The sequence below is a fragment of the Dipodomys ordii genome, unplaced genomic scaffold, assembly GCF_000151885.1.
Source record: "Dipodomys ordii isolate 6190 unplaced genomic scaffold, Dord_2.0 Scaffold137, whole genome shotgun sequence".
Taxonomy (NCBI): domain Eukaryota; kingdom Metazoa; phylum Chordata; class Mammalia; order Rodentia; family Heteromyidae; genus Dipodomys; species Dipodomys ordii.
In genome coordinates, this window is record NW_012267353.1 from 939,706 (window position 1) to 952,877 (window position 13,172).

Below are 13,172 nucleotides of genomic sequence, written 5' to 3' on the forward strand. Positions count from 1 at the left end.
GGGGGGGGGGAGGGGAGTGTATTTGGCCAGAGGGATTTGATTTGGCCACTAGCTGGTGAGAGGGCAAGAGGTGGGGTAAGGAGTGTAGCAGGAAGACCCCTACTCAGGCAGGCATGCCCACCTAGTCGTCCGGAGTGCCAGAGCCCACCACAACAAAGATGTTAACAAAGAAGCAACTTTATTGAGAAGGTTCCTACACTGACCAGCCAGGGCCCCAGCACAGGCTCGGGAGCTGATACTTCGACCGAGAGCAGCCCCCATTCTTTAGTTTTTAAAGGCAAAATCCATGAGGTCGAGGCTGGTCTCACACAGGTGACCAACGGGATCATAACACACACAAAGGATTGTACAGTCATACCAGACCACACACAGGTGGCCAATGAAGTTACAGTGTGTCTGTAATGGCTGTTTAAACCAGCCTATCACCTTGGTTTAAAATGGCATGCAAATTTAGTGGGTAAGGCCAGGGCTACGTTTTGGTGGGCAAAAGGCAGAGTTTACCACAAGCATGTGCAAAAGACAGGGTTTACCATAAGCAAGTGGTGTCATCAGTTGGAACCAGATTACAACCTATCTGTTTTATGGGTCAGTCTTTAACTCAATCAAGGGTGGGCTAGGTTGTTCAGGGGAGGAGGACCCAATGCATTTTTTTCTTTTTTCATTTTGGAACTAGGACCATCAAATCTAAAATCCCTAAAACAAAGGCAAACTCAAAACGGAATCATACCAGCTTGGGCCCCATCTCAGGGTCCACTTCAGGAGGTCATTAATTTTCTTTCTTTCTTTCTCTCCCTCTTTCTTTCTTTTTTTTGTCGGTCATGGGGCTTGAACTCTGGGCCTGAGCATAGTCCCTCAGCTCTTCAGCTCAAAGCTAGCATTCTACCACTTGAACCTCAGCACCACTTCCGGTTTTCTGGTGGTTTATTGGAGATAAGAGTTTCAGGGACTTTCTTGCCCAGGCTGGATTTGAACCGTGATCCTCAGATCTCAGCCTCCTGAGTAGCTAGGATTACAGGCGTGAGCCACTGATGCCCAGCTCATCCTTCATCTTACTTCACTTAAATTTTCCTAATTCCTTTTCCCCTGGGTTTACTGGAATGTCTATAGCTTTTCCTCGAGTCCTGACCTTCTCAATTAAGCATGCTGAGGCTCTGGGTGCATACTCCCCTCTTCTGCATCCCCTCTCCCCTTCATGTCCTCCACACATGCCCAGCAAGGCCCCAAACCTACCCCTTAATGGTCTACCAACCCCCTGGTGGCAAATGCTCAGAAATGTTCATTGAATGTTTCATTGACCATAAATGAACTGTAAAACTTGTCTCTGTGGCCCTTATTTTTCTCCACCTGTACAAACTCTACCAGATTGAAATCTCATCCATTTGGACTAAGTATTTTAAAAAATCAGAGCAGAGCTAATTGAAATAGTCATTGAAGAAGTGCTTGTGTATTTCCTTAGTTGATTTCTAGGACACAGAGTAATGTGAGCTTGTAAGGAGGCAGGGGACAACGTCCTAGAAGTGTTGTAAACCAAATATCATGACGGATGCACAGTTAAGACATCCTTTTAAGACAAGCCCTTAAAAAGGAAGGCTCCTTCCTCTGGCAGAACAAGATTAACAGCAGAGCCATGAGGCCACCACACAGGCTACTCTGCTCAGCCCAACATCTGACTACTGATCGTTGTAACTAAAAGCCAGACTTCAAAAACCTGTGCAAAGCCCGACCCCGATCCATAAAGCACCGCACCCATCCGCCTGTCTACACGGCAGGAGCGGCGCCGCGGGGGGAAGGGCTGCTTCTGGCCTTCTGCTGTCTGTGCATTTATTCTTTTTACTAGAACATTTCCACAGACGAATGCGTGGCGGGGGGAACAGGGGAGTCTGCAGCAGGGGAGTCTGCAGCCTGTAGGGAAGCCACTCGGAGGCTGCGCGGGGACGCGCGCCCGCCACTCCGCGGGTCGTGAGAACGCGCTCTTCACTCCCAGGCCCTTCACGGCCGCGCGGGGCCGCGCTCTCCTCCTCCAGGTACCACGAGGACGCGCTCCGGGCTCCCGCGGGGCCGCGCTCTCCTCCTCCCGGTATCACAAGGGCGCGCTCCCGGCTCCCGCGGGGCCGCGCTCTCCTCCGCCCCCGGGCCGCGCGGGGCCGCGCTCTCCTCCGCCCCCGGGCCGCGCGGGGACGGCTCCGCCCTCTAGTCCCGCAGACCCGGAAGGCGATGAGGGTGGAGCTGGATCCGGCCATGGCAGCAGCCTGCGCGTTGCTGGTGATGGGAGTGAGCGGCTCAGGAAAGTAGGTCCGGGCAGCCGGGGTGCGGGAGGACCCCGGGCGCGGGCGGCCGCCGCGGAGCCTGTGGGCCCCTCCCCGCCCCTCCGCAGAGGCCCGTGGCGCCGGCTCCTCCCCTCACCCTCACGCCTGCCGCCGGCGGGGTCACCTGGGGGCCCCCGGCCCCTCGGGCCGTGCACGGTCTGAAAGCCCTGCTGAAGGGGAAGCTGCGGAGCCGGGCGTCCGGGCAGGATCGGAGGGGAGGGCGCCCAGGCCCCGGCCGGGGAGCAGTCCCCCCATGCCGCCGGGCGGCTTGAGTTATCGCCCCCTCTCTTTGATCAGCTTAAACTGGGAGAGACCGGAGGCTGGCCGGGGTGGGCGGTGGAAACACCGGAACCTTCCCCGGGTCTGCCCATCTCGGGAAGACCAGGAGGGCCGGGCCCGGAAGAGGCCCCCGGGCGCGCCCCGCCGAGCCCTACTTCCCCGGGAGCCCAGCCGGGACCGCGTCCCCGCTCGGGTGTGGCCTGGCCCGAGCCGGGCCTGGGGGTTGCAGTTTCCCTCCCTCCGACCTGTTCATTTAGCTAACCGGACGTGGCCTTGGGATTTCTGTGGTTACGCCCCGCCCTGGCCTCTCCGCTGGGAGCACAGCCGGGTGGACCATTCTTGGCTCGGTGGTAGCCCTGTCTGTCACCTTATTCGGTGGGGGTGAACCCCAGCCTCACTGTGGGAAGATCCATTGTTCTTTCAATCCTTTGGTTACTTCGAAGAGCTGGTCTCTGGTGGCACAAATGTGGTTTGATGCCTCTCTGATGCTCTTTTTTTCTTTTTCAGTACTGGAGTTTGAACTCAGGATCTCATACTTGGTAGGCAGGTACTCTACCACCGGAGCCAAAGCAAAAAGGCCTTTAAAAGGTTTTCAAGTAGTCTTTTTTTTTTTTTTGCCTGGACCAGTTTTGGACCACAATCTTCCCACCGATCCCTCTTGAAGTAGCTGGGGACACAGGCATGGGCCATCAATCATAGCTTATCCGCATGGGATTTCAATAACTCTTTGCCTTATCTGGCCTTGAAACTCCATCCTTCCTATATTCACTTCCCAAGTAGCTGGGCTTACAGGCATGTAATTCACTTTTCATACTCTTGTAACAAAAGAGAAATTAGACTCTTTTTAGGCAGTTTAGTTTCCAGCTACAATTTAATAACATTTTGTTTTGGTTGTTTGGGGGGGGATTTCTTTTTTAAAAAATATTTTTTTTATTATCTTTAAGTAGTTGTACAAAGGAGTTGCCATTCACCAAAGTATTTTACGCATACTTTTCTGCCTTTTAATAAGGCAGTTTATGCAATGCACCTTGATAACATTTTGTTTTAATTGTATATCTTTATTATCTTCTGTTTAAAGTATGGTATAGTAGCTTCCGATACAAGAGAAGGAAAAGGAGTTTCTTTAACCCATTTACCTAAATATAAGTATTCCTTTAAAATTCATTTTAATGTGAAGTAGTTAATTAAAATACCAACTAAATAATTGTAGAGGGTGGTAGATATAAAATATTGGCATAATAAATGAGGATACAATGTAATTCTGTAGGCGAGAAGTTGACAGCAAAAAGCAAGGCTGTGGTGGCTCACAGATGTAATCCTAGCTACTCAGGAGGCTGAGGTCTAAAATTTGTGGTTCAGAGCCAACCCAGACAGCAACTCTAATCTCCGATTAACTAGAAAAAGTCAGAAGTGGAGATGTGGTTCAAGTGGTAGAGTTCCAGCCTTGAACAAAAAAATCTAAGGACAAGCTCAAACCCTTGAGTTCAAGTCCCAGTATCCACACACACACACATTTCTCCACTATACCTAACACAATTCTATCCTTTTATTTATTATTATTATTATTATTTTGGTCAGTCTTGGGGCTTGAACTCTGGGCTTGAGCCCTGTCCCTCAGCTCTTCAGCTCAAGGCTAGCGCTCTACCACTTGAGCCACAGTGCCACTTCCGGTTTTCTGAGTGTTTTGTTGGAGATAGGAGTCTCACAGACTTTCCCACCTGCGCTGGCTTTGAACCCTGATCCTCAGATCTCATCCTCCTGAGTAGCTAGGATTACTGGCATGAGCCACCAGTACCTGACTCCTATCCTTTTATTAATTAAATATTTTCTCAAAAAAATTAAACAGAGAACCTGAACACTTTATTCATAGGAAAAAAAGTTTTAATGAGATTTGATATATTATCTTTTGGAAAAACAATAGCGGTAGCATGTTAATTATGCTTTCATTGAAGGCCAGACCCTAGACAAGAGGGTAGATGAGGTTACCACTTTCAGCTCCCATAGGAGCTGCTTTTTAACAGGGGCTATGGCAGTCATCCGTTCCCAGGAGCAGTAATTGCAGCTTCTCTGTCCTTCCCAGGTCCACCGTGGGTGCCCTGCTGGCCTCTGAGGTATCCTACGCTAATGCTTCCTAGAGTCCTGTTTTGTTCTTGTCTGGTTGCTTCCCTCCCTACCTTCTGGCCTACTGGTTGCTCTAGGTGCCATTGAACAGCTTTGAAACCATCAAAGCAATCTGAATTTCTCCTTGGCAGTTCTAAACAGTAATGAATGAAGAGATCTGGAAGCAGCATTACAAGGCTCTCCTGTCCCCTGTCTGGGGGATGGTCCTTGGGGCTGATAATGGGGAAGAGGGCGGTGGTATTATTTCTAGCTGCTAGGAGCTGTCACATAGACCATATTGCCTGCCACACACACCCTTAAAGGGAAGGAAAGAGGAATTGTTAGTTTGATAGAGAAAACTATGGACATAGCATGTGGCAGACAACAGGTGGCCCATTGTGGCGCTTCTTGTTCTCATAGTGCCTCAGGCTCCTGCTCAAATGGTACTTCTTCCCATAACGACATGGGTTCCTGCTTCAAATCAGTAATGAGCTAATAATGCCTAGTACACCATCAGCAGGACCAATCATACTTACTTCTGTGCTCTTGCCCAATGACAGAGATCAATGAAGAACCCAAGTTGGTGCTTAGGCCCACACTGACCATTTGTGCCCTGGGGTTCAAAGTAAGAAGAAAATTAATAAAGCATAAAGGCCACTTCCCTGGGGGAATTCATTGGACCCCAGCTCCAAGACTGTTCTCTAGGGAGAGATCTGTACTCTCCTTTTGCTTTCAGTAAGCTTATGCTCTACTACACTTTACCATTCCTCTGCCTCTTAATTCTTAACCTGGCAGAGGAGCAGACCCATACCCCTAGATGGCATCACCTTCTCTTTGTTCTTAAAGCTAGGATGGAAGTTCTATGATGCCGATGACTACCACCCAGAGGAAAACCGAAGGAAGATGGGAAAAGGGATACCACTGAGTGACCAGGTAATGAGCTCTGCACATCGCTGTGAACTCAGCCACAGGAGCAATGCCACCCTCTTTCGCAGTGGGACAGAGCCTACCACATCTTGCTGCAGAATTTTAATCCTTAGTATACTTCCTGAGTGGCAGGGACTCCCCTGTGCCTCCTGAATGGGGAGTTGATTACCTCCTCCCAGGTCCTGTCAGTCTACCCAAGGCCTCATGATCTCAAATGTGGCTATATCACCCATGTCTAAGCTAGAGATTTCCCACTGATCTGAAAGTCAAACCAAACACTAACGGGCCTAAATGGGCCTTCTGACCTCCACACCCATCACTTCCAGCCTCTTCTAGGTATGACTTACCCCGCTCTATCTCCATGGGAGCCACCTTAGCCCCTGAGTCCTTCTTAGGTCTTGCTCTTCTCTTCTAGGCCTTTGTACCACTGTCCCTCCACTGCCTGGATTGTGTTCCCTTCCCTTGTTCCTCAGTGAACCCTGCTCATCCTTCCAACCTCATGTGTTGTTAAACATAGAACATGAAGCAAAATAAGAGACTATTCAGTCAGAGAGGGAAAATGGAGAAAGTTAATAACTGTATCATATGACAGGTATATATGAGAGCAGTACAGAGAAACTCAGCAAAAACGGTCGATGGGTGGGGGGTTGGGGGAAGAGAAAGACTCTGGTATGTGAGGACTAGTGGGAGGAGGCTGTGCCTGGGGGAGGATAAAAGAGGGTGAATCCTGTTGAAATAGATAATCTGCAACCATGAAAATGAAACAAGGAAACCTGGTAGAGATGTGTTTGGGATGGAGAAAAGGGACAGGGAGTGTGATAGATAGTATGGTGCTCAGGCCCACACTGACCATTTGTGCCCTGGGGTTCAAAGTAAGAAGAAAATTAATAATAATAATTATTAATAATAATAATTAATGACAGAGGGGAGGAAACTATTTGGAATGCAGTGTACACATGTCTAGAGATTAGCAGTGAGATCCCTGTATCAGCCAATAAAAATAAAAAGAAATCTACGTATATGGGAAATGAACCACTGACGGAAAAATCACTAAAAACACAAAAGAATAATGTTGATCTCCAAAACAAGGATATAATAGAATATGGTGGGTGGTAAGAACCAGAAAATTTGCAAAGAGTGAATTTTAGAAGTGAAGTATAAGCAATGGGTGGATTATACAAACTAGACACAATTCAAGAGAGACCTAGGGAGTTAGAAGTCAGATTGGAAGATATGTCCCAAATGAGAAGAAAGCTAAACTATATATCTTCAAGGAAAAAGTCAGGCACATCAGTGATAAGCTGATAAGTTTTCCATACTGCCAACAGGAGTTGAAGGAGAATTGTGTGAATGGTGGAAAGGCAAGAATCAAATATACAGTAACAATTTTCCAGGGATGAGAACTAAGACTGGGTGTATGAGTCCTGGGCAAGATAAAAGTAAAACTGGAAAGCATAAAAGAGTGTTTTTTTTTTTCCTACCTAAAGCTACCAAAGAAAAAAATATGTTTGCTATTTGTACCCGGATTGTCTAATATACCAACAAAGACTTCTCAATACAGGCCTACAATATAATGAAATAATTTATTACAGAAAAATAACGGTCAATCAAGAATTCTTCCCCCAACTAAAATCCTTTTCTCTGTGTGTTTGCCAATGCTGGGCTTGAACTCAGGGTCTCCTGCTCTCCACTCTTTTGCTCCCTGCTGGCATTCTACTACTTGAGCAATGCCTCCACTTACAACTTTTTTTGTTGTTTAACTGGAAATAAGTCTCAAGGACTTGTATGCCTGGGCTAGCTCCACACTGTGATTATCAAATCTCATCCTTCCAAGTACTGAGTTATAGGAGTGAGCATAGTGCCAACTAAACTCTTATTCAAGAGTAAGAGTAGAAGCTTAGTGTGGTGACACCTGCAATTCCAGTATTCAGGAGGCTGTGGTAGGGGGAATCACAGGTTTGAGGCCCGCTTGGGCTGTGTGGCAAGATTTTTGTCTCAGAAGTGCATAGAACTTAAATAGTAGTGAACAAACTAAATTATGAGAAAAGCTGTGTAAAAAGTATATTACTAGACCACCCAATAAAAGGAAAAGCAAAATTAAAATTAGGAATGAAAACTGGGCTGGGAGCAACCTACCAATACATTTGAACTTAGACAAAAATCATGAAATTTCACAAGAAAATATACTGTCGGGGAAAGGGCTCAGATGGCAGTGACCTGGTGACTGAAACGCTGTCTGTTCTCCTAAATGAAAGCATGGCATACTGGCCCTGCCTTTGCCCTGAGAGCCAGAGGACAGAGGGTTCTCATCTAGAGTAAGAGCATGCATTATCTCTGTTTCTTCCTTTGAAGTAATAACAAAGGTGATAAAAATGTTGACCTGCAACCGAGAGCTTGCGTTAGAGGCTCTGAAGGCCAGGAAGCTGAACTCAAGTGAAAGGGTGGAGGAGATTCTGTCCCTGCCCTGTGTCCACCTGGCTCCCTCCACATCCCAAGTCCTTAGCCACAGAGAATGTGGAAAAAAGGGGGAGCAGGTGGGAGGAGAGGCTCAGGTTCATACACCATCTCCTGTCATCCTAACGATTGCAGTTGTTATGAATGGACAAGAATAGTAGGCCAAATGCAGCACAATGCTCATTACAGATATAGTACATTTTTTAAATGGCCAATCAAGAAGGAGAATACATCTCAGAAAGATATTTTGTGAGGAACTCTATGGTAGGCTGTATAGAACTCCCCTCTTTTTTTCCTTCGGCAAAACCCACCAATTTCACAGTGCATTTATCTGAGAGGAGTTTTGAGTTGGAGGCTTTGAAGAGGAAGACCACAGCACAGCTGACTGATGTGGGATTATGATGAATAACCTCTGCATTTAAGTTCAGAGATATCTAAAGGATATAGAAGCCAGCACCAGTGCTTCGTGCCTGCCATCTTAGCTATTCAGGAGGCTGAGATTTGGGGATCTCATTTCAAAGCCAACGTAGGCAGGAAAGTTTGTGAGAATCTTAACTCCAGTTACCTAGCAAAAAAGCCAGAAATGGATCTGTGGCTCAAGTGGTAAAGTGACACTCTTGAATAAAAAAGCTAAGGAACAGTGCTCAAGCCCTAAACTGACACACCACGCACATACAATCATATATGCAATAAATAAGAGATGTATAAACATACCAAGATCAGAGGATATTTACATGGAGGGGAGAATAAATTGGAAATTTCAATACAATTTGTGTTATTATGAAAAGAGCCACTGACAACCAATCCAAGAAATAATTTCTGATGTGGCCTGTGCATGGCCTGTTTGTCAGAACTACCAGGATCTCCCTAGGCTTTAGAATCTTAGCATAATTTTCTGCACTAGCAAACAATACTGGTGAAAGTCACTTTAAGTCTGTTCTAATTTCAGGACAGGATTCCATGGCTCTGCACCTTGCATGACATTTTACTAAGGTAAGAGTCCATAAGGCCTTGACATAAACCGGTGAGTAAAAACTGTCAGAAAAGCCAGAAGAAAACACACTCTTGAAATTACAACTGGCTGATGAGAAATAGAATAAACTTCTATCAACAGGCACCATGGCTCATTCCTGTAATCCTGTCTACTCAGGAGGCTGAGATTTGAGGATCGAAGCTCAAAGCCAGCTCAAGCAGGAATGTCCTTGAGACTCAGCTCCAATGACTAGCAAAAAGCTGGAAATGGGGGTGTGTCTTAAATAGTACAGCACTAGCCTTGAGCAGAAAAGGCCAAGTGAAAGTGTAAGGCACTAATTTTAAATCTCAGTATCATCTGTAACATAAAAAGTACATCTATCACCTCACTAATGCTAATTCAGACTCTGGACACAGGAATTCTTCATAATTATAACTAGGGGCCTGGATTTGCACTGGTTTGCACAAACCTGTTTCTTCATCTGTGAAATAGGAATAAATGTACTTCCTGAAGTTGGGTATCCATGGCTCATGCCTGTAATCCTAGCTACTCAGGAGGCTGAGGTCTGAGAATTGTGGTTTGAAGCCAGACTGAATAGGCAAGTCCATGAGACTCTTATCTCCAGTTAACTACCAAAAAGCTGAAAGTAAAGCTGTGGCTAAAGTAGTAGAGTACCAAGCCTTGAGTGAAATAGCTCAGGGATAATGCCCAGGCCATGAGTTCAAGCCCCAGTACCAGCATAACACACACACACACACACACACACACAATTCCTGCCCACAGATTATTCCAAGAGATAAAATGGTGCATGGGTTACACTTAAAACAATGGCAATATGTAAGTAAGTTCTCCAGAAATGTTAGCTGTGCGCTTGGATTATGGGGCAATGGTAGAGTGCTTGCCTAACATGCAAAGGCCTTGACCAAAGTTAACCAGTGCTACCTCTGGTATAGCTTGTCTTCCTCATCACTTTTCTCCTTCTACTTCAAGTTGTGGCTACCAGGAAGTTCTGGAATTGTTTGTAAGTCAACAGGCCACCAGGATTAGTGTCCTGCTTTGTCTAGCTTTGTGGCCTTCCTCTGACCATTCTAGCAAGGACGTCCACCCATCCACAGGCCAGGCCCCACTGGGAATGCTGACTAGAACTCAAGAAGGATAACCAAAAGGCAGGAAGTAGGTTGGAAATCTTCCTCACATAAAGTCATGTTTTGTCATATATTAACCATTAGGACCACTGGAAGTTAAAATATTCTAAAGACAAAAAAATCAGCTGGAGCCGAGCGCTGCTGGCTCATGCCTGTAATCCTAGCTACTCAGGAGGCTGAGATCTGAGGATCGCAGCTCAAAGCCAGCCTGGGCAGGAAAGTCCATGATACTCTTATTTCCAATAAACCACCAGAAAACCGGAAGTGGCGCTGTGGCTCAACTGATTCTATCACCTTGAGCTGAAGAGCTGAGGGACAGTGCCCATGCCCAGAGCTCAAGCCCCATGACCAACCCACACCCCCCCAAAAAAAAAGCTTGGCCCCACCCTGCTAAGCCTTCCCATATGGCTTCCAGCTCTTTGCATAGGCTTAGTTTTGATTTAGAGGTTGCAGGTTTTAGGTTTTGGGGTCTTGAGAACTTCTGTGCCCTGGGTGTCTGACATCAACAGAGTTATTGGAGTCTCTATTGTGCTGTCATAGTGACCAATAATGGAAGCAGATGTGGGGATCCTTGGGGGGACATAGAGCACACCTCCAGACCAACAAGAAGAAAGCCCTCACAATGCTGCTCTAGAATAGACAATGCCAAGTGCATGAATTTCTGATAATTCACTCTGTCCAGGCTAACTTGGTTGTAAGATCAAGAATTTTCCTCTTTCTGCCTCTTACTAGCCCAAGATAACTGTCAGCCAGCCACTCACTGCAGTGAAGTGCACATCCACTGCACAGAAGTGGATGCTGTAACACCCTTGGGTGGGTTCTGGCAACATGGGTTCCCCATGTTACAGGTGGGGGCCACACTGCCTCTGTTCTGGCTCAAGTTTTCTCCTCAGTGCAACAAACCTCATACCCTGCTCCCTTTTCCCACGGGCACTATGGCCCCTTCACTTCCTCCACCTCTTGCCCACTGTGCTGCGGACTGGGCATGGGGAGAAGCCAATTGTAGAGTATACATCACTGAACACCTTTCTGAGGACCTCAACTCAGCTGTTTGCCTGGAACAGGTGCACTTGGGCAGCTGTGCATCCACAGACTCAGGCCAAGCCATACCCTTCATCCATAGGAGCAAAGTCAACACTTAGGAAGCACTTCTGTGTGGGAACCCTAAGGCCCAGAGGAGATTGTGGCTGACTGCAGATTTGAGTAGTATGCTTGGAGTATGGATGATATCAGTGGAAATCCTTGTTCTGTGGTTTTTTATCCTGTAGGTAAAGACAGAATTATGAGTGTCTGACCTTCTGCAGTAATCCTGTCACAAGACAGGAGTCCGTGTATGTGCTTACCTCAGTGATTCCTGGTATCCTGGGTGTGTTGTTGAAACTGCTTACATCAGTATTTCCTGATTTCTTAACTATTTACCACTTGGAATATGCCCTTTTGTTCATTTTCCTGTAACTCCCTTAAGCAAGCCGCTGGCTGTCTTTGGATTAACCATATCTCTGTTGGTTAACCCATTCCTTATCCCCCCCTAGTGTTATTGAAAAGGTTATGAGTTAACACTGTAGGGACATATTCTTCATTTATCACCCTGGAATCTGCTGGTCATAGCTGGCACTTCTGCATACTGGCCAGACAACTTTTTCCCCAGGATAGCAATATGTATGAACAGGCATCTTGAAAAAGACCTATTTAACAGATGATAAACTGGTGCCAAGGTAAACCAGTGAAGGATCCTTAACTCAAAGCCAGGAATGCCCGAAGCTTAAACTCCATTTTATTTAACACCCATTGACAAAGAGGTGATATTGGAGTCCTCCACCTACAGTTGTTACCAGTTACTTCATTTACTTATTTATTTTTTGTTCTGGTACTGGGCTTTGTGCTCTCACTTAGCTCAAGGCTGGTGCTCTACCAATTGAGCCATACCTCTACTTTTGGCTTTTTTCCTGGTTAATTGGAGATAAAGCATCTCATGGACATTCTTGACCAGGATGGTGCTGAACTCCAATCCTTAGATCTCAACCTTCTGAGTAGCTAGGATTACAGAGGTGAGCCACCAGTGCCCAGCTAATGTCTTCATTCTTTAAACCTTATCTCTCCTTTTTCTGTTTAACCAGAGATGTGGCATCAGGACAGCATGTGGTTCTGGCTTGTTCAGCACTGAAGAAAATATACAGAGACATCTTAATACGAGGGAAGAAGAGTACTTCTCTGAAATATGCAGAATTGGAAAAGGGAGAAGGGCCATCTGAGATGCAGCTCTTGGTGATCCATCTGAGTGGGTCATTGGAGGTTATCTCCGCACGGTTACGTCAGAGAAAAGGGCATTTTATGCCCCCTGAGTTATTGCAGTCTCAATTTGATATTCTGGAGCCTCCATCAGCTCCAGAGAATTTCATCCAAATCAGTGTAGAGAAAAACCTTCCTGAGATCATTTCTACAATCACCAGGACTCTGCAGACATCATGAGAATTGTTTCGTAGCTGTGGCCCAGAAGTAAAACAGAACTTTGTTCCAGTCTCCTTAACCTGCAAGGTATTTGAAATTCTTCAGCTGAACAAACCACAGGGAATTGGTTGAGTTTGTAGGAACTGTGACACACTTGACACCATATGCTGGCAAATATGAGGAAAAGGAAGTGGCTTCCAAAGTTAAACTGGTTGAAATTCAACTCAAACAAATGATGAGATATTGTAATCAATGTATATTCATGCCTATATTTTTCTAAATAAATTAAACTTGGAGCTATACACTTTGGGCTCATGTCTGTAATCCTAGCTACTCAGGAGGCTGAGATCTGAAGATCTCATTCAAAGCCAGCCTGGACAGAAAAGTTAGTGAGAATCTTATCTTCAATTAACCACCAAAAAGTTGGAAATGGAGGTATAATTCGAGTGCACTCTATAATCTGTGCACAAACTTGTCTGTCTATATGTAAATGATTATGGTATCAAGGTTATCAAGTACTCTGCTTACTAAAAATCTTTG

At 46.1% G+C, this 13,172-nt stretch overlaps 1 protein-coding gene across 3 annotated transcripts; it reads left to right on the top strand.

Moving 5' to 3' along the window:
- Positions 1 to 2,203: 2,203 nt before the first annotated feature.
- Positions 2,204 to 12,936, top strand: Idnk (idnK, gluconokinase homolog (E. coli)). Of its 3 annotated transcripts, XM_013031086.1 has the most exons (5): positions 2,204 to 2,288; positions 4,666 to 4,696; positions 5,532 to 5,618; positions 9,016 to 9,059; positions 12,302 to 12,936. In XM_013031086.1, exons 1-5 carry the CDS (start codon positions 2,215 to 2,217, stop codon positions 12,651 to 12,653), a joined length of 588 nt encoding a protein of 195 aa, XP_012886540.1. In that variant the 5' UTR covers positions 2,204 to 2,214; the 3' UTR covers positions 12,654 to 12,936. The 3 variants fall into 3 exon arrangements, with proteins under 3 accessions (XP_012886540.1, XP_012886542.1, XP_012886541.1); XM_013031088.1 differs by lacking the exon at positions 9,016 to 9,059 and having other exon boundaries at positions 12,302 to 12,524; XM_013031087.1 differs by lacking the exon at positions 4,666 to 4,696 and having other exon boundaries at positions 2,211 to 2,288.
- The last annotated feature ends 236 nt before the right edge of the window (positions 12,937 to 13,172 follow it).

Coding starts and splice junctions, on each gene's coding strand:
- Idnk (XM_013031086.1), top strand. CDS start 2,215: ATGAGGGTGGAGCTGGATCCGGCCATGGCAGCAGCCTGCGCGTTGCTG. Junction 5,619..9,015: donor GGATACCACTGAGTGACCAG/GTAATGAGCTCT, acceptor TTCTAATTTCAG/GACAGGATTCCATGGCTCTG. Junction 9,060..12,301: donor TTGCATGACATTTTACTAAG/GTAAGAGTCCAT, acceptor CTGTTTAACCAG/AGATGTGGCATCAGGACAGC.